This window comes from Hemicordylus capensis, chromosome 14 (assembly GCF_027244095.1).
Source record: "Hemicordylus capensis ecotype Gifberg chromosome 14, rHemCap1.1.pri, whole genome shotgun sequence".
NCBI lineage: Eukaryota > Metazoa > Chordata > Lepidosauria > Squamata > Cordylidae > Hemicordylus > Hemicordylus capensis.
The window spans coordinates 4,412,072-4,438,730 of NC_069670.1; the positions used below are offsets into that span (position 1 = coordinate 4,412,072).

Sequence of the window (26,659 nt, forward strand, 5' to 3'; positions counted from 1 at the left end):
AAACACCCTTTCCTGGCTGGCCAGCTGTTCCCAAGCATCATCCCCCCCCAACACACACACACACACACACACACACACACACACACACACACACGGGAAGGGGGAAGATTTAAGGGGGAAGATTTAACCCTGTCTGCGCTGCACTGGACAGCAGAAGTATTCATATGCCGCTTGGGCATTTCTGTTCTTATGGGGCACCCCGGGCTCGGACAAAGTGCGTTTATCTTGGTAGGTAGGCCCTGGCAGAGACAGCTTTGGCCCATCGGGAGGATCCGAGAGCCTCATCTCCCAGCCGGCATTCTGCCACACCAGCAGAGCAAGCGGTCAGGAGTCCCTCTCTTCCCCCGCAAAAAGGCAAGTTTCTAGCCCTCAAGGAACCACTGAATTGACACTGAATGGGAGCAGAACTGGTCTAATGGGAGGAGAGCAGGTCTTGTGGGTGGGGGGGCGAGCGTGAATGGTCCCCTTTGCTAAGCAGGGTCCACCCTGGTTTGCATTTAGATGGGAGACTACATGCGCGAGCAGCGGAAGAGATTCCCCTTTGGGGATGGGGCCGCTCTGGGAAGAGGTCGAATGTTTTCTTCCTAGGTGCAGAGAACGGAGCTGTTGCTTATAGAAAGGGTCCCAAAATCTGGGCCTCTAGCTGTCATAGGACCACAACTCCCATCGCCCTCTGTCGTTGGTCACTGTGCCAGGGGATGATGGGAATTGTAGGCCACCGGGCACTTGCCTGCTTGTTTGTTATATCTCTGATGCTGTGCTGGGGGTGGATCGGGCCAGTTACTCTCTTCCTGCTAAATACAAGAGAATCACCACGTTAAAAAGGTGCCTCTCTCCCAAGTCAGTTTTGCCAAGTTAGCAGGGGTTAACGAGCTTTCAAGACCAAGTTTATTAACGAGCTTTCAAGACCAAGCTATAGTGCGTGTGTGTGCGTGCACATGTGCACACACACACACCCCCTTTGCTCACCGCTCGGAACCAGAGCTGGGACCCAGGTGTCCTGATCCCCCTCTGCTACAGGGTGCGCCTTGCAGCCCTACGCCAGGTGGCATTTGGGGGGCGGGGGGAGAGAGTGAAGGGAGAGCCGTCTATCCTGCAGGGGGCTGCACAGGAATGAGGCTGGGGAGACAGAAAGCTCCAGGGTACGATTAACCCGCATGTCGCCTCGACGTTCCGTCTCTTCCGGCAGGGCAGGTGTGCGGAGAGATGAAGGGGGAAACCTCAGGCCAGAGGAACTGCATCTCTGCCCTTGGGGTTCAGGGCGATTGGGCAGAGGGGCCTTATCCACAACGGCCTGCTCAATTGTGTTTGAATCATTTTAACTATTTACGTTTTGTTGAAATAGGTTAATCTTGTTATTGGTTGTTTTTTTTATTGTCTCGTAAACCGCCCAGAGAACTTGCGTCTGGGGGAGGACAGAAACGCACCAACGAAATCAATCAATACGTTGCCCCTTTTATGATGCGAGAAGGGAAAAGATGCCGAGACAGAGTATGGATCGATTGAAGGGACTCGGATGTGGACCGTTTCAACTAGCTTCTTGCAGATGCGATGCCATAGGTTAGCTGCCAAGTTGCTCCTTTTCAACTTCGAAAGAGATCTCAGATGGACTAAACCTGCTTCTAAATTGCAGTTTTAACGCTCGTCTTGGACCTCCATTGGTTGATGTTAGTGAGTTAGTTAGTTATTCGATTTCTAGACCGCCCTTCCAAAAATGGTTTGGGGCGGTTGACACAGAGAAATAATAAATAAATAAGATGGCTCCCTGTCCCCAAAGGGTTCACAATCTAAAAAGAAACATCAGATGGGACACCAGCAACAGTCACTGGAAGTACTGTGCTGGGGGTGGATAGGGCCAGTTACTCTCCCCCTGCTAAATAAAGAGAATCAACCACGTTAAAAGGTGCCTCTTTGCCAAGTTAGCAGGGGTTAGCTGCTAACTGTTGACTGCAGGTAAGTATTTTCGGTCATTATTTTTAATTGTATTAAGAAGGGTTTTTCTTTCTTTCCCTTATGATATGCGCAAGTTATATTTTATGCGGGAATGTGAACATAGGAAGCTGCCACATACTGAGTCAGACCCTTGGTCCATCTAGCTCAGGGTTGTCTACACAGACTGGCAGCAGCTTCTCCAAGGTTGCAGGCAAGAGACTCTCTTAGCCCTATATTGGAGATGCTGCCAGGGAGGGAACTTGGAGCCTTCTGCATGCAGATGCTCTTCCCAGAACGGCCCTATACCCTAAGGGGAATATCTTTCAGGTCACACACATGTAGTCTCCCGTTGAAATGCAAACCACAGTGGACCCTGCTTAGCAAAGAGGACAATTCATGCTTGCGACCAGCTCTCCTTTCATGCTCGTTGCCCTCTTCTCAGATTTCTGATGTGTCTTGATGATAGTTATGTCTGCTCTGCTCTATGGGGAAAGCACTTAGCGCATGCCCAGAGGCACTCTCTTTTCTTGCTACTTCACAATAGCAGTGGCGGTCAGGACTGTAAGAGCACTAGTCATGTGGATGTGAAGGACAACCTCCATGTCAAGAGGCCGAATCCCCCTGGCCCATCCCCTAAGGGGAATCTCTTCGTGCTGATGCATGGAGTCTCCCATCCAAATGCAAACCAGGGCAGACCCTGCTTAGCCAAGGGGACAATTCATGCTTGCTGCCACAAGACCAGCTCTCCTCCCATTGAGTAGTACTACTGAGTCACTGAGCCGGGATGTCAACCATATTCCAAGTCTGACTAGCACAGACCAGTGAGGAACAATCATTTCTCATCCCAGTCTGATCTCGATGGTATGGTCTCTATGTGGTCGCTAAGCGTTGACGGCACTTAATCAACCAATCAGGGGGACCTACAACAGACTATTACTGAAATTAGAGAACATCTCCTTTGCACGCAGAAGGCCCCAGCTTCAATCCCTGGCAGCATCTCCAGGTCGGGCTAAGAAAGACTCCTGCCTGAAACCTCGGAGAGCTGCTGCCAGTCAGAGTTGGCCATACTGAGCTAGCTGGGCCAAGGGCCTGACTCAGTAGGCAGCAGCTTCTTCTGTCCTGAAGAGAAAAACAGAGCACCTTTTTTCCCCCAACAGGGTCACACTTCACACACCAACGTTCACCCCCTTGATAAGGGTGGCCTTTAGGGGCAACTAACAAGGTTTTGCATCGCCACAGCCGCCTGCCAACAAAACAGGCTGCAGACATCTTTCAGTGGTCCTTTTATTTCTGAAAAACACGCCGTTTCTAACCTTCGCCTCTGAAGATACGGAAAGAAAGGGCGAGGAAAGGGGGCGGGGGGGCGGCAGAAGCCAGCGAGAGACCCATTACAGACGGGCTTGGGCCCGATTTGGCTCTCAGAAGGATTTTTTTTACAAAGGAGAACCATCCACAGGGCTCAGTCGTGATACATCTTCAGAAGGCAAGCTTTGAGAGTGCCCATGTATCGCTCCCACAGCACTTGGTGCCTGCAGGAGACAAATAAATAAATAAATAAATAAATAAAATAATAGTTTTAAGTTGAGAAGAACTGTAGTTGAGAAGAAAGAAAAACAAGTCAAAATAATCGACATAGCAATACCAGGGGATAGCAGAATAGAAGAAAAAGAAATAGAAAAAATCACCAAATACAAAGATCTACAAATTGAAATTGAAAGGCTGTGGCAGAAGAAGACCGAAATAATCCCAGTGGTAATTGGCGCCCTAGGTGCAATTCCAAAACACCTTGAAGAGCACCTCAACACCACAGGGGCCACGGAAATCACCATCAGCCAATTACAAAAAGCAGCTTTACTGGGAACAGCCTATATTCTGTGACGATATCTATAATAACAACAGCAGTATTGATAATAAAATTCAGCCATCCCAGGTCCTTGATGTCTGGATAAAACAAACCAGTCAATAACATTTGTCTGTCTGTGTAAACAGAAAAATATCATCATCGTCATTATTATTAGTTATTATTACTTATTATTATTATTATTATTATTATTATTTAATAACAATAATAAACAATAAAACAACCAACAAACAATAAATAAATAATCGCACTTGTCATACGTCTGTAAAGTTGACATTTGGGAGAAGGCGCCTTTTCTAAAGAACTGGGGGGCATTTACTCCTTTAAAACCCACTCTTGTAGAAACAGGGATGGTCTGTGACTCAATGGCCGAGAATCTGCTTTGCCCACAGAAGGTCCCAGGTTCGATCCCTGACAGCATCTCCAGGTAGCGCTGGGAAAAATTCCTGCCTGGAACCTTGGAGGGCTGCTGCCAGTCAGTGCTGGCAATACTCGGCTAGGTGGACCAAAGGTCTGACTCAGTAAAAGGCAGCTTTACATATTCTCCTTCTGGGACTCGGCGGTGGAGCATCTGCTTAGCAGGCAGAAGGTCCCAGGTTCAGGCCCTGGCAGTTATCACCAGGTAGGGCTGGGAAAGACTCCTGCCGGAAACCTCAGAGAGATGCTGCCAGTCAGAGGAAACAAGACCAATGGTCTGCCTCAGAAGGAGCCAGCTTCCTATGTGCCTGTGAGGACAACTAAAAACAAAATCCCCAAAGATTCAAAAACGGGTAGCATACATGGACGACATAATAATCTAGTACAATTTACCATTAATGAATTAAATTAGGGGTGTGCACAGAACCGGTTTGGCGATTCGGGTCCAACTCAAACCAACCCAGCCTGGTTCCGTGTCTGCCCAAACTCGGTCCAATTCAGTCACTGAACAGGACCGGTTTGGGGGATATACTTATAAAGGGGAATCCGGCAGCCTTTTGCTGGTGACAGAAATGGCCTCTACGGGTGCATAGAGGCCAAAACCGAGCCGCCACCATGTTGGTGGCTCGGGAAAGGAGTGGGGAGCCTGCTTGCCATGCCAGGAGGGCAAGAGGAAGCCGGCTGGGGTAAGTAACTTCTTTTGCCTTTTGCCACCCCTGCCCAGCCGCCCCTGTTTGTCCGGTTCGATCACGGACCGAACCACCCCCGGTTTAGTCCGCGATCGAACCTTCGAACCAGCCCCGGTTCGAAGCGAACCGGTTCAGAACCAACCATCCGTGCACACCCTGAAAATAATCATTTACTAATGTAATGTGTGTGTGACCTTTTCCATCTTTTGAGACACACAGGGACTCATTTTCAAAAAGAGGTGGGGAGAATCTGGTCTTGCCGGGGAGCGGGGTTGGGGATTGTGCTCCCTGTGACTGAATCTCAGTTGTTGAATACAACTGCCATCACCCTCAGCTGCCATGGCCGGTGGCTGGAGATTCAACAACATCGGGGAATGCGTTGCAGGTTAGGGGGCATAGCCACAATGGGGAAACCAGAGGAAAAACGCGGTGCGGACCGTTCCGACTCACCTGAAAGCGTCCAGGGTGTGAGCGCAAGCCGTGTACTGCGTCAGGAAGAGGCGCACGTCGTTTGCGCTCCATTTGTCAGACCGAAAGGGCTCCACAAACTGCAAAGCCAAGAGACAAGCTGTCATGGGCATGACGGAAGACTCCGAGGAGGAGCTGGAAGAGGGGTTGGAGGTTACAGCAGAGGAGGGAGGGCAAGGACCAGAAGTTGCAAAGAAGAGTGCGTCCGACGCACGGGGAGTTGGAAATGAGTTAGAGCCGGGTGAGGCAGCTCTTGTGGAGGAGACGTGACCGGTCTCAGCTGTGGAGAGGCGTCAGTCCAAGAGACAGCAAGAGTTAAACAACAGGCAAAGCTGCTGACTCAGGAACTCTTGATTAACAGCACCGGGGGTCAGCCTATTTAAGACGATTGCACCACAGCTACCCTGCTGATAGCAACGTCCTGTTGCTATCAGCAGGATAGTTTCCTGTGAGTTATTCTGCTGTGTTCGTGTATTGCCTTGACCGTGTTTGGACCCTGGACTGTGTTGACCTTGTCCATGGATTGCGATTTGGACTCTGTTAGATTGATCGAATTTGACTCGGACTGCACCTGGTTTGGAGAATTTCTCCCTATAAGACTTTGCTATTCTACTTCTGCCTCTGCCTGTTTTACGTTCCGTCTGGCTAGCCTGACAGATTTACAACACAAGCATCAAAGGGGTAGGGGTGTGTGAGTGAGTGTGTGAATGAGAAAGAGAATGAATGAATGAATGAATGAATGAATGAATTCCCACTCTCTGTAATTTCACATGTTTCTTTCCATCCTACAAAATCAACCAATACTTATATACCATTATGGCCATTCAGACAAATCCTGTATCAGCGATTTACTTGCGGATCGAGATGTTAAAGTTGAAAATAATGTGGCCCAATTTCTGCTGGTTGCTAACAGGATTAGGCAAGTTCGGACGTACTCTACAGCCCTTTAACATCTCTGTATTATAGCTGTTATTTTATTATTATTATTATTATTATTATTATTAATTGGACATAGTAGTGATGCGTTGATGTTTTTCTTGATATTTTGATGTTAGTTTGTTTTTTGGTCAGCGACCAAATAAAGAATTATCTATCTGTCTATATCCCACTTTTCAACAAAAGGTTACCAAAGCGGTTTACATCAAGATCAATAAATAAAATGGCTCCCTGCCCCTCAAAGGACTCACAAAAAGAAACATTAGATACCAGCAACAGCCACTGCAGGGATGCTGTGCTGGGGCCGGATAGGGCCAGTTGCTCTCCCCCTGCTCAATACAAGAGACTCGCTACTTTAAAAGGTGTCTCTTTGCTCAGTTAGCAGAGGACATCCTATCCTATCCCCAAATCCCAGGAAATCACCAAGATCTTAAACCTGTGCAATTCTTGCAGTGCAGAATGTCTCATTTAAGGTGGCACTATAGGGGTCATCATCATCATCATCATCATCATCATCATCATCATCTGCAGAATATGTTTCACAGGATATGGGAAACACTGCTATCGGGCGGCAGTGATATAGGAAGATGGGGAAAGGCATCATCTCATACTGCGCGGGAGGAGGCAATGGTCAACCCTTCCTGTATTCTACCAAAGACAACCACAGGGCTCTGTGGGTGCCACGAGTCGACACCGACTCGATGGTGTCGAGTCGGTGTTGACTTTACCTTGACCCTATCCCCACCCACCCTCAAAATGCACGCTGGACCCAACAGGAACCAAGCAAGCAACGTCACCTACCTTCTCCACTAGGTCGACAAAGAAGTCCCGGACATCTTTGCTGTGGGTGAGCTTCGAGGCAATGTTGATCAGGGCCCGGGAGAGGGTCTGCAGGGTGGGGGGGGGTAAAAAGGGGGTCACAAGCTTACCCCTTCCCCACACACTCAACCCAGGCATCCCGGCTGCGAAGCCTGCATTCCCAAAGCTCAACGGCCCCCTCCGGTGGCCAGCGGAGGGACAGCAGGCCAAATGCACAAGGACATTTTGGGGAGGGGGCAGCTAGCCCCCCATCAAGAGGTGCAGGTGGGGGGCGGGCTGCTGGCACGCAGTCTTGGAAGGAGGGGATGCATTCCTTCCCATCGCGTCGCACACCTTGAAATTGGCTTCCATTTCACTGTACACGGAAATCTTCCCCCGCAAAGATGTGCAGACCAGACTGTGTGGGGAGAGACCAAGAAGAGTGGTCAGGGTCAGAGAGGGCCTGGAATTCCCCTTTCCCCCCAACCAATGTTGCAGTCCTCCTCGTGAGTCAAACGGGCCGTAATCCAAAATTTGGCTTTAAAAAAGCCAAATCTGGCAACAGAGGTCCCCAGACTAAACAGGGCTGCACAACTTTGGCCCTCCAGCTGTCGTGGGACTACAACTCCCATCATCCCCGACCACTGGCCACTGTGGCTGGGGAGGCCGGGAGCTGCAGTCCAGGAACAGCCGGAGGGCCGAAGTTGTGTAGCTCTGCCAAATTTACCCCACTGCCCATTTTAGAGGGTCATATAATTTTAGAGCCAGAAGGGTGCCCCAGAGGTCTTCTAGTCTGACCCGCTGTTTGGTGTGGGGAAACTGCTACGACGATGAAAATAGCAAATATTGATAAGCCGCTTTCCAAGAAGTGTTCCCAAAGCAGTTTACATAGATATAAATAAACAAATACATGGATCTAAAGTAAAAACAAACAAACAAACAAACTCCTGACAGAGAGCTGTCCTGCCTCTGTTTGAAAACCTCCAGGAAAGGAGAGCCTACCATTGCATGAGGCAGACTGTTCCACAGTCTATCCGTTAGGAAATTCTTCCTAACGTCTAGCCTAAGTCTGCTTCCTTATCATTTCCACCCATCAGTTGGAGTGGAATTCTTAGAGAGTGGAATTCTTCTTATAGCCTCAGAGAACAATTCTTATAAATGTAGACAGCCCTCCCAGGCACTTGGGGGAAGAGAGAGTTATCATATTTGCAGAGAGCATTTACAGCACTGAGAAACCGCGGCCCGCCACCCTCCCAACATTTCAGGTTACATGTGGGGCTTCCAGCCACGAAGAAAATCAAGGCTAGAAAATCTCTTTTGCTTAGCAGGAGAGCAACTTGCCCTATCCATCCCCAGCACAGCATCCTTCCAGTGGCTGGTGCTGGTCTCTCTCTTATGTTTCTTTTGTCAATTGTGAGCCCTTTGGGGACAGGGAGCCATTTTCTTTATATCTATGTCTCATTTGGGAACTTTTGTTGAAAAGTGGTATATAAATATTCGCTGTATTCATAAGGCAAAGACAACACCCCAGAGCTGAATGAGACATTCCAAAAACCACAGCTTTCATTTAAAAAGAAAAAGGGGGGGGAATCAAGCTGCTAGTCCTCATGGTTATCTTTCCCCACATCCACCTCTTTGTTCTCTTTTTCTGATCAATTCAAAATAATACCAGAGCGGATCTGGGTTGGGTTGGGGCATGCAAACACAAACTGTTCATCAGATTTATTTTCACCCCTACCTGGATTTTTGTGTGAAATACACACAGTTCCAAAAAGAACCTGGGAACTGCCGCTTCAGGTAGGCACACGGCCTGCGCTCTAAACCCCCAGGCCTCACGACCCTCCCAGAGAAGCACACAGGAAGACAGGAAGCTGCCATATACTGAGTCAGATCCCTGGTCCATCCAGCTCAATTTTGTCTACCCAGACTGGCAGCGGCTTCTCCAAGGTTACGGGCAGGAATCTGTCCCAGCCCTATCCTGGAGATGCTGCCAGGGAGGGAACTTGGAACTTTCTGCAGGCAAGCAAGCAGGTGCTCTTCCACAGAGCTATGGCACAGGCCACAAACGGGGAATATCTTACAGGGCTCACATGTAGTCTCCCATCCAAATGCAAACCAAGGTGGGCCCTGCTTAGCAAAGGGGACAACTGGTGGTTGCTGTCACAAGCTCCACCCATATTTTTAAGCCCCACCCACCCACCGACAGGTACCTCTTATGCAGGTCCAACAGGTCTTTGTCCGCAATCAGAATTTTTAACTCCTTCAGGCCCTGCAAGAATTCCTTGTCCAGGTCGACATCCATATCGTCCACGTTGGTATCTGCCAAAGGGAGACAGACAGCATTGGAAGGAGCAGGTCCCCGGGAGAGGGGAGGGGGTGCTCACACCCCACCCTCGACCAGCCGATCTGGGGGGAAACATATTCTGAAGGGGGGCAGGGGGAAGGCGGCAGGCAGGGAAGGACTAGGAAGAGGTGAAACACAGAGACCCCTTTTCAAAACTCAGCTCAATTCGATGGCTGGTCAGAGACCAAAGTAAAGTTTGGACGGAGTTTAATTCCTGGAGAATTCGGTCTTTAATACCTTTCTCTCCTTTTTAAAAGGCCTTCCCTTAAAAAAAAGAGAAAGAAACAGAAGATAAGATGCCAGCAACAGCCACTGGAGGGGTGCTGTGCTGGGGATGGAGAGGGCCAGTTGCTCTCCCCCTGCTAAGTACAAGAGCATCATCACTTTTAAAAGGTGCCTCTTTGCTCAGTTAGCAGGAGGCTATCTTGGAAAAGGATTAAGATTGCCATGGAAGGGAGGGAGAAAGAGCGGGGGGGAGAGAGAGAGAAGGAGAAAGAGGGAGGGAGGGAGGGAAAGAGAGAGAGGGAAAGAAAAAGAGAGAGGGGGGGAGGGAGGGGGGAAGAGAAGGAGAGAGAGAGGGGAAGAGAGAGAGGGGAGGGGGAGAGAGGAGAGAGAGAGAGAGGAAGAGAGGAAGAGAGAGAGGAAGAGGGAGGCAGAGAGAGGGGGAGGGAGGGAGGGAAAGAGAGGGAGAGGGGATAGGGAGGGGGAAAGAGGGAGAGAGGCAGGAAGGGAGAGGGGGAGAGAGGAGAGATAGATAGAGAGGAAGAGAGAGGAAGAGGGAGGCAGAGAGAGGGGGAGGGAGGGAGGGGGAGAGGGAGGTAGGGAAAGAAAGGGAGAGGGAGAGGGAGAGAGGGGGATAGGGAGGGGGGAAGAGAGAGGGAGAGGGGGGGAAAGAGAGGGAGGGAGAGAGAGGGAGAGGAGGCTTCCACAATCTTTTGTAACCACAATGAGGACTAGAGCCTTTCTTGGAAGCCCCAAAACCTCACCCATTGCCCCCAGGGTCCAGTTCTGGATCATTTGCTCGGCACAGTATGCAAAATCTTCAAATGTCAGGTACTGTAGCTTCTTTTTCCCAGTCTCAAAGCGGCTGTTGGCAAAGAAGACGATAGCAGCGTAGTCCCTGAAATGGGTCGAGTGGAGAGAAGGCATCAGCGAAGTCGGGGTTTCTTATTTCATGTGGGTATTTTTTTTAAAGAGAGCATTGCTCCACCAGATAGAATCACCACTTCCCTACTATTCCTGGATCTCTTTCTGAGCATCAAAGCTTTATTGCTATCCTCATTTCCTTTAAATGTGGAAGACATTTATTTTATATGTATGTTAGCTGGTGTGAGTACAGCTTATAAAGTGTGAAATACTCGAGAATCCTCAGTTTTTTGTATATCCGATGGAATTTGAAAATGCTCTTTCCTTAAAAAAAAAAATTTTTTTTAAAATCAAAATTAGACATTTAATCTATTTAATTTAAAAAGTCTCCCCCTCTCTGGGTAGGTGAGACAGCGGAGGAGCATGGTGCCATGGCAACCCCACAGTATCCTAGGCTGTTTCTTCCTCACTCGCCCCTTACCCGGCTAGCCGGTCCGACAGCAGGAAATGCTGCTGAATGTTTTCCACCAGGGACCCACGGAGCTCTTCCACAGCCTTGAAGACCCGCTTGAAATTGTCAAACTGAAACAGAAAGCAAGACCTTGAAACTGACAGAATAGGCAGGCCACCTCTTTCTCGCTCTCAGGACACCGTTTTCCCACACAACACATAATTCACCTGTGGAACTCTCTGCCACAAGATGTGGTGACAGCCAACAGCCTGGATGGCTTTAAGAGGGGATTTGATAAATTCTTGGTCTATCAAGGGCTACTAGTCTGGTGACTGTGGGCCACCTCCAGCCTCAGAGGCAGGATGCCTCTCAATACCAGTTGCAGGGGAGCAACAGCAGGAGAGAGGGCATGCTTTAATCTCTTGCTTGTGGGCTTCTCAGAGGCATTTGGTGGGCCACTGTGTGAAACATGATGCTGGACTAGACGGTGTTTGGTTAGCAGGGCTTATCTTGTTTATCAGCTATGGTAACTAAGAACTGAACCTCCATGTACAGAGGCAGAATATCTGTAATATCAGTTGCTGTGAAATGAGGCCAAGGCCTATCTAATCCAACAGCCTGCTTCCCATCTGTCCTGCATGAATTGGTCTAAGCCCCTCTGAAAACGATCCAAACTAGTCGTCACCAACACATCCTGTGGCAGAGAAATATGCGCCGTGTAGAAAAGTACTTCCTGGCAATAGGACGTGTAGGACTGGCCTTGCCTCTGAGCACGTGCAGAAAGCCTGTGAGTAATCACAGAGAGGACAGCCTCGCCCACAAGCATGTGCAGCGTGTCTGTGAGACGTCCCAGAGAGGAGAGGACAGGCCTTTCAGACCAGAGAGTGTTGCTTCAAGAGAGTCATGTCTCAGCAGGAGGGATGTGTACGAAATGTGCACGAATCGATTCAAAGCTGATTTGAATTCACCCGAAGTCGATTCAAGGTGAGCTACATTCGATTTGAATGATTCTCCACTCTGTTCAATGGTTCCGATTCGAATCGAATCGAAATCTATTCGGAACCACTGAATAGAATCGATTCGTGCGCATTTCATGCACATCTCTACTCAGCACCTCTTTCATTGAATGCTTTTGGGGCAGCGTTTAAAGCTCCCTTCTAAAGCCCTCCAGGCTAGAGGCCATCACCGCAACCAGTGGCAGAGAATTCCGCAGGTTAATTATGCACTGCATGAAAAAGGAGGAGGGAGAGAGGGCTCAAAGAGGTGAGCTTGGAGAAATTCGGGGGTGGTCACAGATGGGTCTGAACAGAGTTGGGGGAGGGCGGTACCTGCCGACGGCAGCTCTTGAGAGTCACCCCGGTTTTGACGCTGATGTCGTCCAGATCTTTCTTGGTCCCTTTGGAGAGCTTTTTGCCCAACACCTCGCGGACAAAGGCCTCGTCGAAAGCGTAGTACCTGGCGCCAGAAGGCAGCGGCAAGGGACAAGGGGAACACAAAAAGCAGGTTTAATATCGATATTTATGTCGGCGGTGTATCCTCTCCCTTTAGATCCTGTACCCAAAAGGGAGAAAAGAAAGCTTTAAAATATTAATTGCAAAATTAATATTTTGGCACAGCAGTTAGAACTCCCATCATGCATTGTGGCTGGAGATGATGGGAGTTGTAGTTCAGCAGTAGCTAGAATGCCAAAGGTTGCCGAACCTTGCCTTAAATCCTAGATCTCAGCTGGTTTTGGACTACAGCTCCCATAATCCCCGCCGCAGTGGCCAATAGCCATGGATAATGGGAGTTGCAGGCCAACGTCTGCAGGAGGGCCGAGGCTGAGCCGCCCCGCCCTAGGTTCTCAAGCTTGGGACTCCAGATGTGGCTGGACTACAATGCCCATCATCCCCAGCTGCAATGGCCAGAGCAGACCCAAGTTTGAGATCCTCGGCCTTAAGTCACACTTTCTACAAGTATTAAATAGGTGTGTCTGTCCCAAATGACCAGAAGTGCAGAGAACAGACAATTATCTCTTTTTTCTGATTCTGCTTAGATGGGTGCAAGCCTGTGAGTCCAACAGGAATTTTCATCCACCAAGTCTCATTTATATCAACAGCAGCTATTTGGTCACGAAGAGTCGGCACCGACTTGATGGCAATTAATCGATCAGCAGCAGCAACATGGAATCTAGCTTATATCATATACTTCCATGCAATTAAGATACTGCTATCCCCTGATAACAGAGCCAAGAGGCACCTTTTAAAAGTGGCGATTCTCTGTATTGAGCAGGGGGAGAGCAACTGGCCCTACCCAGCCCCAGCACAGCACCCCTCCAGTGGCTTTTTCTGGTGTCTATTTTATGTTTCTTTTTTTTCTTTTGGAGGGGGGGATCGTGAGCCCTTTGGGGACAGGGAGGCACTTTATTTATTTATATCCATGTAAACCACTTTGGGAACTTAAATATAAATATTTGTCATCTCTGTATGCTATTTCTCCATTTCCCCCAAACAAAGCGTTCGGTGGAACTCAAAGGCTTTCTCCCAACAAAGCGTTCAGTGGAAAAAGCTTTCCCTCCACAAAGCGTTCTGTGGAACTCAAAAGCTTTCACCCCACAAAGCGTTCTGTGGAACTCAAAAGCTTTCTCCCAACAAAGCGTTCAGTGGAAAAAGCTTTCCCTCCACAAAGCGTTCTGTGGAACTCAAAAGCTTTCGCCCCACAAAGCGTTCTGTGGATCTCAAAAGCTTTCGCCCCACAAAGCGTTCTGTGGAACTCAAAAGCTTTCCCCCCACAAAGCATTCTGTGGAACTCAAAAGCTTTCGCCCCACAAAGCGTTCTGTGGAACTCAAAAGCTTTCATACCGCAATGTCCACCTAAGCTGGGAGAGTAGCATACCTGCCTCTCCTTTCAAGATGTGTTTCAACTCCAAGACATCCTCCCCAGTCCCTGAAATCACTTTCAGATTGACCCCCATTGCCCCCACCCCCACCCCACAAAGGCCCCGAGGCCGAATCCAGCCAGCCCACCTCTCAATCAGCATGGTCTGGCGATAAGGAGGGATCTGGAAGAGCAGCTGGTTGAGCAGTTTGGGAGGCGAGTGCAAAAGCCGCTCCAGCATGTAGAACGTGCGGTAGTGGTCCATGGTGTCGCTCTGGAGCACTTCCACCGTGGCCCCCGCCTGCTCCAAGATCCCGCCACGCAGACGCAGCGCCACCGCATCGTTCACTACGGAAAAGCCGAGGGCAAAAGGCAAACTCAGGACAAACGTGGGACCATGGTGGACATCATCATCACAACAACCCAGTAAGGTAGGCTAGGTCGAGAGAAAACAGCCGGCACAAAGTCATAGGAATCACAGGAAGTTGCTACATACTGAGTCAGACCATCGGTCATTCCAGCTCAGCGTTGTCAACCCAGGCAGGCAGCAGCTTCTCCAAGGTTGCAGGCAGGAGTCTCTCTTAGCCCTCTCTTAGAAAGGCTGCCAAGAAGTGAACTGGGACCTTCTGCTCTTCCACTGAGCTATGGCTCCATCCCCTAAGGAAAATCTCTTGCAGCACTCGCATCTAGTCTCCCATCCAAATGCAAACCAAAGCAGATCCTGCTTAGCCAATCCAACCATCCTTGCCACCACAAGGTCAGCTCTCCCCCACCCCCCGCCAGTAGGTCTCCCCGCCGAGTTTCACGGCCCCAGTGAGGATCTAAATCTGGGGTCTCCCACGTCCTGTCCTGACAAATCTGACTTCTCCCGAGACAAAACACTGGTCCACTGAGTTCAGGACTGCCCGCTCGGACCGGCAGCAGCGCTTCAGGGTTTCCGACAAGGGTCATTCCCAGCTCCACCTGGAGATGCTGCCTGCCTGGGACTGAACCTGGGACCTTCTGCATGGAACGCAGAGAGAGGAGTGCAGCTGACACATCTGTCTCCAGGCCCTGAGCCTCCGGCTTTCCCATCCTTTCTCCCTAGCTGTCCCTTAGGCCTGGACCTCTCTCAACACCTGCTTTCTGCTTTGCATGCCGAAGGCCTCAGGTTCGATCCCCAGCGATCATCACCACCATTATCCATTCCTCTGGGGTCCAAGGAAAGAGCTCCTTGGCGAGAGAATTGATTGATTGATTGATTTAAAATCTTTCTATACCGCCCAAAACTTGCATCTCTGGACGGTTTACAATTAAAATCATTTAGAACCTAGGAAGCTGCCACATACTGAGTCAGATCCTTGGTCCACCTAGCTCAGTATTGTCTTCACAGGCTGGCAGCAAATCAATTATAAACGTTTAAAAAAGAGAGAATCAACTGTTGGCTAGCTTTCATTTTTAATCTAGGAATACAAATTGGGGGGATATTTATTTATTTATTTATTTTACATTTGATATCCCGCTCTTCCTCCAAGGAGCCCAGAGCGGTGTACTACATACTTGGGTTTATTCTCACAACAACCCTGTGATGTAGGCTAGGCTGAGAGAGACGTGACTGGCCCAGAGTCACCCAGCAGGTCTCCTGGCTGAAGGGGGATTTTATTTTTATTTTTTATTTACATATTATTTATTTATTTACATATTTTTATACCGCCCAAAACGTACGTCTCTGGGCAGTTTACAACAGATTAAAAACAACATTAAAGCATGAGTTAAAAACAAAAACAAGCAATTTAAATGACAACAATTTTTTAAAATGTTTAAACAATGCTCTAAAACAACATTAGAAACAATCAAAACAGTATCAGTTAAAAGCCTGGGTGAACAGATGCGTCTTTAAAGACCTTTTAAAAGCTGTCAGAGATGGGGAGGCTCTTATTTCACTAGGGAGCGCATTCCAAAGCCTCGGGGCAGCAACGGAGCAATTTGAACTCAGGTCTCTCCCCGGTTCTAGTCCCGCACTCTAACCACTACACCGCACTGGCTGGGGTCATCGCTCAGTGGTAGAGCACCTGCTGGCAGCTAGTCCTGGGTTCCGTCCCTGGCAGCATCTCCAGGTAAGGCTGGGAGAGGGAGCCCTGAAACCTTGGGGGGCTGCTGCCAGTCAGTGTAGGCAGAAGTGAGTCGAAGGACTGGATGCTGCCGGTCAGGGCAGGCAGATGGACCGGATGCTGCCGGTCAGGGCAGGCAGAGGGACCAAACCTTCGCAGCTCCTAAACCCCCAACCCCGCAAAAAGAGAGGCTCACATCCCGGCTTACCTGAGTACCCGTCCAGCCAGAGCTGGTAGACGTCCTCGTCAATCAAAGTGGTATTTCCCACAAAGATGTCCAGGGTGTTGGTCATGGCCCCCGCCAGCCGGACCTTGCCAGCCTGGGCTCCGGCACCAGCGCCCCAGGGGTCTCCCCAAGGGCCTCTGGACATCAGACGGGGACCTGCAACCGGACGGGGAGGCTGCTTAGTCAAGGGGCCAGGGCTTTCCTCCTCCTGCCCGGGGCCAACACTTCAGAGGCTGCCCCAGGCGGGATCCCTCCTTCCCTCCCTCACACCTGACTGAGCTCCTGTTGCCTAAAAAGAGAAAAGGCGATCTGCACATGCTCAGAAACCCTTTGCCCTCCCATCCTTTTGGAAATCCTTCTGCACGTGCTCAGAAACCCTTTGCCCTCCCATCCTTTTGGAAATCCTTCTGCACCTGCTCTGAAACCCTTTGCCCTCCCATCCTTCTCCTTCGGCTCAGGGGAGGCGGCGCTCTGCTCATGCTCAGAGGCACGTCCAGAGATTCCCCATGCTCCCAATCCGCCTGAACTCCTGACAACTTCCTCGGCCACTCCTGTGCCCCCGCTGCACACAGACAACCCAGGGGTCCGTCCCTCCGCCCCAAACCTACAATGCCCAAATTCCCACCACCACCCCAACTTCCCAAACTCACCCCTTTCCCTCCCAGGGAACCCAGGAGTCCGAGCAGGCCCCGCCCCACCCGCCGGGTGAAACAAGGGATCTCCTTCTGCAGAGGCCACTGACTTGGATAGAGCCTTTTCACACGACCCCGCCGGAGCGCGTCGCTTCCGGGTCACGCATGCGCAGCTCTGCCCACGGACCTGAGTCGCTCGAACGCCATCTCTACTCCTGGCAAATTAGGGCATGTGGTCCCTAGTGGTGAAACTGAGGCTAGAGCGGAGAGTCACGCAAGGCTGTGTCTGTGCTGATGATGCAGCTTGTGTTTTTAGTCGTTCGCTCCGGCAAAGCATCGCTTATTCCCTCCGAAGCAGCGCTTTTCAGAGTGTGGGCACGAACAAGTGCTTTGCTTTTACAGAAAACACGTTTTTATAAGTACATGTTTATTCCGTCCACATGCGGGAGGGGAGTGGGTGCATAAAAACACTCGGGCATGTGTGCATTTAATTCTGTTTTCTGGCCTTGGACCATAATAAACTTAATCATTTTATTTGTTTGCTTGCTTGTTTGTTTGTTTATTTAATATACCGCCTGACTCCCGAGGCTCCAGGCGGTGCACAAAAACAAAGACAAAATCTAACGCCATCAGAATTACAGCAATTAAAAAACAACAACCCCTAAACAATAAAATTTTTAAAAACGTTCAGAAATCACAATTAAAAAATCTAAATAGCAATTAAAAATTTAATACTCAGAAATTACTAAAAGCCAGGCTAAAAAAAAAAAGTGTCTTGAGGGCTCTTTTGAAGGTGATTCTTATTATCACCTAGAAATATTCTTTTCAGATAGATAGATAGATAGATAGATAGATTTTTTAAAATTATATTATCAATTATTATTTTATTGTTGTTATTAATAATAACTGGTTGCACATTGCTCTGTTTTGTGACTGAAGGATAAAATATTTACACAAATGATTAATAATAATGATTAATAATAAAAAAAATTGATGATTAATAACAGTTTAATAATAATAATAAATTATGCCTCCTAAATTATGCCTCATATAATAATGATTAGTAATAATAATAATTAATGATGATTAATAATGGTCACCTTTATTATCTGTGCAACTGAACTTATAACATCCTTTCTGGGAAATGGGTGGTATTTGTATTTATTTATACCCCACTATCACCTTAAGTGGCAGAGCGGGGAAATGCTTGACTAACAAGCAGAAGGTTGCCGGTCCGAATCTCCGCTGGTACTATATTGGGAAGAGCCAAGTGAAATTTGGAAGAGCAAAGATAGAAGTCTCCCAAACAAATGTAGACTAGTCAGTGCAATAATATTTCCAATAGCTACGTATGGATGTGCAACTTGGACTTTGAAGAAGGCAGATAGGAGAAGGATGGAGGCTTGTACTCGGTGGCTGGATATTATTAAAAATGACCCTGGAATGACCACGGCGGAATTAAAGGAAGCTGTTCAAGATAAGATGGCATGGAGTGCATTGATCCATAGAGTGACCGAGAGCTGGATACGACTGAATGGATAGAAGAGCCTATATCGGGCAACAGCAATAAAGGAAGATGCTGAAAGGCATCATCTCATACTGCGTGGGAGGAGGCAATGGTCAACCCCTCCTGTATTCTACCAAAGACAACCACAGGGCTCTGTGGGCGCCAGGAGCCGAAATCGACTTGACGGCACACTTTACATTTTCCGTCCTCCAAAGAACTCAGACCCCACATGCTTCTGTTTGTCCACACAACAACCCTGTAAGAGAGGTTAAGCTGAGAGAGAAGGGACTAGTCTGGAGTCACCCAGTGACCGAAATCTGAAGTTGGGTCTGAGAAGATCTGGTCTTATGGTAGCAGGCAAGAATTGTCCCCTTTTCTAAGCAAGGCCCACCCTGGTTTGCATTTGAATGGGAGACTACATGTGTGAGCACTGTATCTGTGTGAGCACTGTAAGATCTTCCCTTCAGGGGATGGAGCCACTCTGGGAAGAGCATCTAGGTTCCAAGTTTGCTCCCTGGCAGCATCTCCAAGACAGGGCTGAGAGAGATTCCTGCCTGCAACCTTGGAGAAGCCGCTGCCAGTCTGGGTAGACAATCCTGAGTTAGATGGACCAAGAGTCTGACTAAGTAGATGGCAGCTTCCCATGCTCCTAAATCCTGGTCCAGCACTCTAACCGCTGCACCACGCTGCCCAGTACAATGGCTGGGATAAGAATAATCTTTTTCTAAAACACTTAAAATAACTAGGAGCTGTAGGAGACAAAAATCTAAACATATATATTAATTTAAAATATGTGTGCATGTGTCCAGAGAAAGAAATATTTTGTCTTGTCTTGTTTTGTTTTATTTAAAACAGGAAAATGCAGCCAGGAAGTATCAACAACAACAACAACATTTATATACCATCTTTCAACAAAAGTTTCCACAGCGGCTTACATACAGAAATAAAAATAAATAAATAAATAAGATGGATTCCTGTCCCCAAAGGCTCACAATCGACATCACTTGCTCTAGGGTTTTCCCATCCAGATTCTGGTGTGGCTGAATGCTCCATGATATCCCTAGAACAAGATGTGGGTTTCTTCCAAATCACTGAATTTTAGAGTCAGAAGGGGCCTTCCAAGGTCATCTAGTCCAACTCCCTTCTCTGTGCAGGAAACTGCTATAGCGTCCAGGGGAAAGATTCCACCAATTCATGAGGCAGAGTGTTCCACCGTCCAACAGCTCCTAACAGTTAGGAAACTCTTTCAAATGTCTAAATCTGCTTCCTTATAATTTGAACTTTGATTCTAGTTTGCAAAACAGCCTCTATGCAACAGCCCTTTGGAATTTGAAGGTGGCTCTTATATCTTAGCATTCTCTTCTTAGTCTTCTCTTCTCCAGGTTAGACATACCCATCTCAATCGTGCCTCATAGAACTTGGTTTCCAGACCACCTTCCCATCTCGGGCTCCCTCTCCTAAACCTGTTCCCATTTCTCAACTACTTTGTTAAAATGTGTGGCCCCAAACCGTATTCCAAGCGAGGTCTGATCAGCGCAGACTAGAGTGGAACAATTCCTCGTCGTGATCTGGACACTGTGCTTCTGTTGATGCAGCCTACAATTGCATTCGATTGTTTCGCAGCCGCATCACGGCACTGGCTCGCATCCAACTCATTTTCCGCTACGGTGCCTGGGTCCCTTCCACATGGTCAAATGAGGTCCGACCAGCACAGAACAGAGTGGAATGCTGACATCTTATGATCAGCATGTGGCTTTCATACGCTGCCACATTCACTGGGCAACTTTACAGATCCCAAACAAAAAAAGAAGCATTTCCAAAAAACGGTAAGCTAAAATAAACAGACGGATGCATAGGCCGAGAACTGTAAGAAAGAAAGAAAAAACTTCTGCTCTACTTCTTAGGAACACAGGAACAGAGGAAGCTGCCATATACTGAGTCAGACCTTGGCCCACCTAGCTCAGTATTGCTTTCACAGACTGGCAGCAGCTTCTCCGAGGTTGCAGGCAGGAATCTCTCCTTTTCTGGCTGCTCCTTTTCCGCCTTCCAAAACAGGGGGCCGAGGCTTTTGTGACGCAGCATTGTGTGTTGTTTGCGGCCTGTTGGGCCTGGGGCAGCCAAGCCATTATGGACCCGTGACCCACAGCCTCTCCCATACTGGCTTATCTGGCAAGCGTTTCAATGCCAAGGCCCCAGAGACAGACAAAAGCCTTTTCTTCCCACCCACGCAGGCATGTCAAGAGGTTTGGATCCGTTCCCTCACGCAGAGGATTTCTTGCTGGCAAGACTCCTCTCCATTTGACAGCAGGAAAGGCAAGGCAGAGGCTCAACAGGTGAAGACTTTGCTGCATCTCATTGCTGGGGAAAGGAGGAAGGCCATATCTGTTCGATTTCTGGCTAAAATTGTTAGTCATAGGAAATTAATTATATTATTATATAGTATATAATGGAGGAGAGCTGGTCTTGTCGTAGCAAGCATGCATTGTCCCCTTTGCTAAGCAGGGTCTGCCCTGGTTTGCATTTGGATGGGAGACTACATGTGTGAGCACTGTAAAGTATTCCCCTTCGGGAATAGGACCGCTCTGGGAAGAGCACCTGCCTGCCTGCATGCAGAAGGTCCCAAGTTCCTTCCCGGGCAGCATCTCCAAGATAGGATCTAAGAGAGACGCCTGCCTGCAGCCTTGGAGAAGCCGCTGCCAGTCTGGGTAGACAATACTGAGCTAGATGGACCAAGGGTCTGACTCAGTAGAAGGCAGGTTCCTAGTTCTAATTTATATATTATTATTTATTTACACAGTCAGACAGGTGTTATTGACCGCTTTGTTTGATCCAGACATCGAGTCCTTCCCAAGGACCTGGGATGGCTGGATTTTATTGTCAATTGTTATAGATATCATCGCAGAATATGGGCTGTTCCCAGTAAAGCTGCTTTTTGTAATTGGCTGATGGTGATTTCTGTGGCCCCGATGGTGTTGAGGTGCTCTTCAAGGTCTTTTGGGACTGCACCCGCCCTGCCAATTACCACTGGGATTATTTGGGTCTTTTTCTGCCACAGCCTTTCAATTTCAATTGGTAGATCTTTGTATTTTGTGATTTTTTCTATTTCTTTTTCTTCTATTCTGCTATCCCCTGGTATTGCTATGTCGATTGTTTTGACTTGTTTTTCTTTCTTCTCGACTACAGTTATATCTGGTGTATTGTGTGGCAGATGTTTGTCTGTTTGTAGTCGGAAGCCCCACAGTATTTTTGCATCTTCATTCTCTTCAACTTTTTCCATTTTATGGTCCCACCAATTTTTGGCTACGAGTAGCTTGTATTTTTTGCAGACGTTCCAGTGTATCATCCCTGCTACCTTGTCATGCCTTTGTTTGTAGTTAGTCTGTGCGGTCTTTTTACAACAGCTGATTAGGTGGTCCCCTGTTTCATCTGCTTCTTTACAAAGGCAGCACTTGCTGTTTGTTGTTGACTTTTCTACTTTTGCTCTTATTGCATTTGTTCTTAGTGCCTGTTCTTGTGCAGCCAGTATTAAACCCTCTGTTTCTTTCTTCAAGTTGCCATTCTTAAGCCATTGCCAGGTCTTGGTGATGTCTGATTTTCCAGTGATACTGTGCAAATATTGACCATGCAGGGGCTTATTTCTCCATTTTTCTGCTCAGTTCTTGACTTGTTCTTTTTTGTAGGCCTTTTTTCTTTCATTGGTGTTGAATAGTTTCACGTTATTGACCATTTTAAGTGCATCTTCTTCACTGTCCATCTTCTTCACTGTCCTTCACTGTATATAATAATAATAATAATAATAATAATAATAATAATAATAATAATGTATTGTTGTTGTTGTTGTTGTTGTTTTTATTATTATTATTATTATTATTATTATTATTATTAATTTTATTTCTATACCGCCCTTCCAAAAATGGCTCAGGGCGGTTTACAAAGAGAAATAACAAACAAATAAGATATATTATATTATATTATATATATTATATTATATTATATATATTAGAAAGCTTTTAAAGACTTGGCTTTTTACCCAGGCTTTTCCATGATCGTTTTCTACTGCAGCTTCTTTGTGTTTTTATTTGTTGTAGTTGTTGTATTGTTTTTATGCCTGTTTTTATATGTTTTTATATTTTTAACATGATGTTTTTATTGTCTTTTTATTGTATGTTTTTAACTTTTGTAAACCGCCTTGGGGTTATCTTTTTAACGAAAGGCGGTATATAAATGCAAAAATAAATAAATAAATAAATTATATTATATTATATTATATTATATTATATTATATTATATTATATTATATTATATCTGATTCATCATGGATAGCACACAACCATCGTGTGTTCATTTCTTGACCAAGGCTGTGTGAGCATAGCTTGCTGAAGGCTGAAGAACTATATCAGAGCTGGGACTTGAACCCAGGACTCAAATCCCTTGTTGTGCGAAGCTGCTAAGGTGTAGCAGGAGCCGTTTGCATTTCACAGAACTCTCTGACCTTGAGCCCCGGTGCTTGGTTGAAATGCTCTTTCCACAAGGGCAAGAGGGTCTCTAGGCATGTGCAGAGGGTCTCTAGGCATGTATGTTTACTTTACTCTGGTTAGGAACTGCCTTATCCCAGTCAGACCATCGAGCTCCAAATTGCCGGCACGCACTGTCAGCAGCTCTCCAAGGTTACAGGCAGAGGCGCTCTTACCCCTGGACTTTGGGGCCGAAGTCCAGGACCTCCTCAGCCCCACCAAATCCTCTTTAGTCTGTCTCGGGCGGTTTGGTCCTCCAGCAGAGCATGATGATGCTTAATTTGCTGGAGGGGGGGGGGTCTCCCCAAAGGCCTCTAGCTCCAGGCTCCAAAATGACCCCGGTGCACCTCTGGTTACAGGCAGGAGGAGTCTCTCCCAGTCAGCCCGTCCCTGGGGAGCGAAGCTGGGGGCATCCGAGTCCCGATGGCCCGGTTCCGCTCTCCTACAGCGCTGGCCCAGAGCCGCCCATCCAAATGCAAACCAAGGCACGCCCTGCTTCGCAAAGGGGGGGGTGACCATTCATGCGGGCCGCCGCCAGACCAGCTCTCCCCTCCTTAAACCACAGGTGACTGACGCGTCGCCCTTCCTGAATCCGGATTAAACCCGGACGCTGGCGATCGCGGAAGAAGGCAGGCGCGCCTGGCCAAGCGCGGCGGCGGCGGCGCAGCGTCTTTCTAATCTCTGCCGTCGCGCTGGGCACCCGCCCCGCTCCACCGGCCCCGATCCTCCCGCGCGGCAGGCGGGGCCGCCCCTCGCCAGCGGCCCCCCCCCGGAAAACACCCACTGACTCAGCCCCTTCGGCGCAGGCGCCCCTCTCCACGCATGCACCTGCTCCCCTACCGTTCCAGCCGCGCATTTGCAGCGGCGAGCGCGCCTGCCGTTTGCCTCTCTCCCGGCCGCGCGTCCCGTTATCCCGGGAAGGGAGGAGGAGCCGGAGGCGGAGGCAGCGGCCTCTGCCGCCGGGCAGGATGTCCTGCTGCCGCCGCCGCTGCTGATTCAGGCCAAGAGCAGAGGATGCTGCGCCCTGGCTGGAGGTGAGCGCGTCCCTGCGCGGAGCAGCCGCCGCCGTGCGCCCCGGCGTGGGAGGCGATGTTCCCGGCCCGCGAGGCAGCCCAGCAGCCCGGGGCGGGCTCCCCGAGCCCCGTCGAGGTTTCCCCGCCGGGCAGCGGCGCCGGCAGCCCGCCGGCGGCGGCCTCGCCGAGCGACGACGCCGAGCTGGGCGGCTGCAGCAAGGAGGAGCTGGTGCGCCGCCTGCGCCGCGAGGAGGCCGAGAAGCTGGCGGCGCTGGTGCAGCGCGGCCGCCTCATCCAGGGCGTCAACCGGCAGCTGCAGGAGCACCTCCGCGAGATCCGCGAGCTGAAGGCGGTCAACGGGCGGCTGCAGGCCGAGAACCGCGAGCTGCGCGACCTCTGCGGCTTCCTCGACGAGGACCGGCTCAAGGCCAAGCGCCTGGCGCGCCACTGGCAGCTCTTCGGCCACCACGCGGCGCAGGTGCTGCGCGACGAGGTGGCCGCCTGCCTGCGCAAGCTGGCCGGCCTGGAGGGCCTGCAGGAGCGGCTGGCCACGGAGAACCTGGAGCTGAAGGAGCTCTGCCTGGCCCTCGAGGAGGAGTGCGCCGCCGCCGCCGCCGCCTCCTCGCCCGGCGGCCGGCCCGACGCCAGCCTGCCCAGCCCCGGCGGCGGCTCCTCCGAGCTCAGCCTGCCCTGCGAGCCCCGCGACCTGGGCGACGGCAGCTCCAGCACCGGCAGCGTGGGCAGCCCCGACCAGCTCCACCCCGCCTGCTCCCCCGACGACTGAGCCCGCCCGCCGCGGGGGCGCCCACGCGAGGCCGACACCCCCACGCGACGGCTTCGAGGGAGCCCCGGAGGGGCGCCGCTTGGCCTCCCTCCGCGCGGCCTCAGCCCCATCCTGAGCCGGGGGGTGTGTGTGTTTCGCGCGTGGGAGGACTGGAACCCCAGCCTGACGCTGGCGGCTGTGCGTCCCTGTGGCTTGCTGCGTTGGTGCCGCCCGGAATGGATGCAGCAAGCTCCTGGATTAGGTTGTGACTCTGATTTTATTTTATTTTATTTTATTTTGTAAAGCCACTCCTGAGTGGAAGCGACTTCCCTCTTCCTAGACGTCGTCTCCTCCTTGGAATAGTGTTGGCTTCCAGCGGCTGTCCAGACAAACAGCTCTCTGTGGGGTGGTGGGTTTTGCTGGCTTGCTTCCCATCCCAACAGAAATGGACCCCCCCCCCCCGCCTTTCTGACATGCCAGCAGCGTCAGATATGGTGGGGCCCTTTTCTTGGATCCAGCCTGATTCGACCGAGGCATCTTTCCGGCATCACTTCCTGGGAGTGAAGGTAGCAAGCTTTGGGACTGCATAGAAACCTTCTTCAGGCTGGCCCGGTAGCTGTTCTTGCTGGCGTTTGGAAACTGGGGCCCCCTCTTCTGGGGGGCCTCTTCTGGAAAATGGACTTCTCCCTGCTAATTCATCCACCCACCCCAACCCTGGGGGGGACTGAAAGCCCTGTACCCGATATGTACTGGCCAGGGACGGTATAGAGCAAAGAAACAGAGACTAGTTGATTCCAACAGCTTGCTAGTGATTAAAGCAATGGAGATATTGTGGGAGGGCTGGACACGATGCTAGCTGGGGCTTTGTTTGGAGGTGTTAAGCAGCAGGATTGGGGGGGTGGGGGCATAAGAGAGTTGAGCCGGACTCAGAAAAGTCCTGAGTCCAGATTTCTAGCTTGTCTCATTCTTCTCTTCTGCCCCCCGCCCCCCAGTGCCAGTTTTAAATATCTCCTTTGGAAAGAGTACCTGCTTTACCCTGGCATGGCCAAGCGGGGGCTGGGAAACCCTGTTTGAAACCTTGGAGAGAGCCGCTGCCAGTCAGAGCAGACAGTCCTGAACTAGAGGGACCAAGGGCCAGGCTCAGTAGGAGGCCGCTTCCTTGGTCCATAATATTTGAAGAGAGGCCCTAGCTCAGCGGGAAAGCATCTGTTTTGCCTGCGGTTCCCAGGTTCAGTCCCTAGTAGTAGTCTCTCGGTAGGACATGAAAAGATTCTTGCCTGAAATTGACGAGGGATGCTGCCAGTCAGTGTAGGCAGTACTGACTCAGTAGGCAGCATCCCATGTCCCATGTCAGGCTCTTCAGAAGTGGATATCTGGTTGGCTCACTTAAAAGGAAGTATTTTGAAAGGACAAGTCACCCCTCCCTCACAATTTGGGGGAATTAGAGAAAGACCCTAGAGGAAATTACTGTCACTCCCACAGTTATTCTAGGATATTTTGTGAGTGTAAGGACCTTCGAAGGATCGGTTCTCCAGTGTGCACTTCCCTTGTCTTCTCCCTAGGCATATATGGGGTGGCGCGGGTGGGGGGGTTGTCCTTCCTAAACAGTGCACTATTCAGATATCCTTCTGCCCAGCAAATAGCTTCTAGGGTTCTTCTGTTTGATTAAAATTGGTGGTCTTAGGAACCCCCCTCCACCTGAGCAGCAGGGCACATAGCCGGAGAAATGCCAGAACTGGAACTGTGTATATTAAGAACAAGCTTTATTTGTACGACTCCCACAGATGGGCATGGAAAAACGGCTTTCACGGGACAAACTGCCGTTCGGCAGAAGCCGCAAGCTTCAGGGCTTCATAGAACTCTTCGCCGGTGTCGGTCAGAGATGATTCGGAAGCAAAGTCCATCTGGGTTTGTTTTTCAAGACCCCCAGGCCTGGGAATCTAGCATCCTTTCCCTTTTCAAGGATTTCCCCAGGATGCAGCCAGATATTGTAGGGGGATATCCTGTTATCTTGGGACTGGGGGAGCAATGTTGGATGTGAGACGTTTCAGGTTCCAAATAAATGTTTGAAATTTG

The 26,659-nt window shown here is 49.7% G+C and overlaps 2 protein-coding genes across 6 annotated transcripts; one reads left to right on the plus strand and one right to left on the minus strand.

Moving 5' to 3' along the window:
* Nucleotides 1-3,198: 3,198 nt before the first annotated feature.
* Nucleotides 3,199-23,790, minus strand: FIBP (FGF1 intracellular binding protein). 5 transcript variants are annotated; one of them, XM_053277426.1, is made up of 11 exons: nt 23,648-23,790; nt 16,137-16,310; nt 13,988-14,186; nt 12,311-12,437; nt 11,013-11,113; nt 10,432-10,565; nt 9,312-9,420; nt 7,456-7,519; nt 7,105-7,191; nt 5,350-5,447; nt 3,199-3,461 (listed from the first exon to the last, which is right to left on the minus strand). In XM_053277426.1, exons 1-11 carry the CDS (start codon nt 23,661-23,663, stop codon nt 3,392-3,394), a joined length of 1,179 nt encoding a protein of 392 aa, XP_053133401.1. In that variant the 5' UTR covers nt 23,664-23,790; the 3' UTR covers nt 3,199-3,391. The 5 variants fall into 5 exon arrangements, with proteins under 5 accessions (XP_053133401.1, XP_053133403.1, XP_053133402.1 ...); XM_053277428.1 differs by lacking the exon at nt 23,648-23,790 and adding an exon at nt 16,897-16,994; XM_053277427.1 differs by lacking the exon at nt 23,648-23,790 and adding an exon at nt 16,805-16,960.
* Nucleotides 23,489-26,659, plus strand: CCDC85B (coiled-coil domain containing 85B). The gene has a single exon (XM_053277432.1). It carries the CDS (start codon nt 23,897-23,899, stop codon nt 24,602-24,604), a length of 708 nt encoding a protein of 235 aa, XP_053133407.1. The 5' UTR covers nt 23,489-23,896; the 3' UTR covers nt 24,605-26,659.

Coding starts and splice junctions, on each gene's coding strand:
- FIBP (XM_053277426.1), bottom strand. Junction 12,438..13,987: donor CAGACCATGCTGATTGAGAG/GTGGGCTGGCTG, acceptor TTCTGGCGCCAG/GTACTACGCTTTCGACGAGG. Junction 7,520..9,311: donor CTGTTGGACCTGCATAAGAG/GTACCTGTCGGT, acceptor CTCCCCACACAG/TCTGGTCTGCACATCTTTGC.
- CCDC85B (XM_053277432.1), top strand. CDS start 23,897: ATGTTCCCGGCCCGCGAGGCAGCCCAGCAGCCCGGGGCGGGCTCCCCG.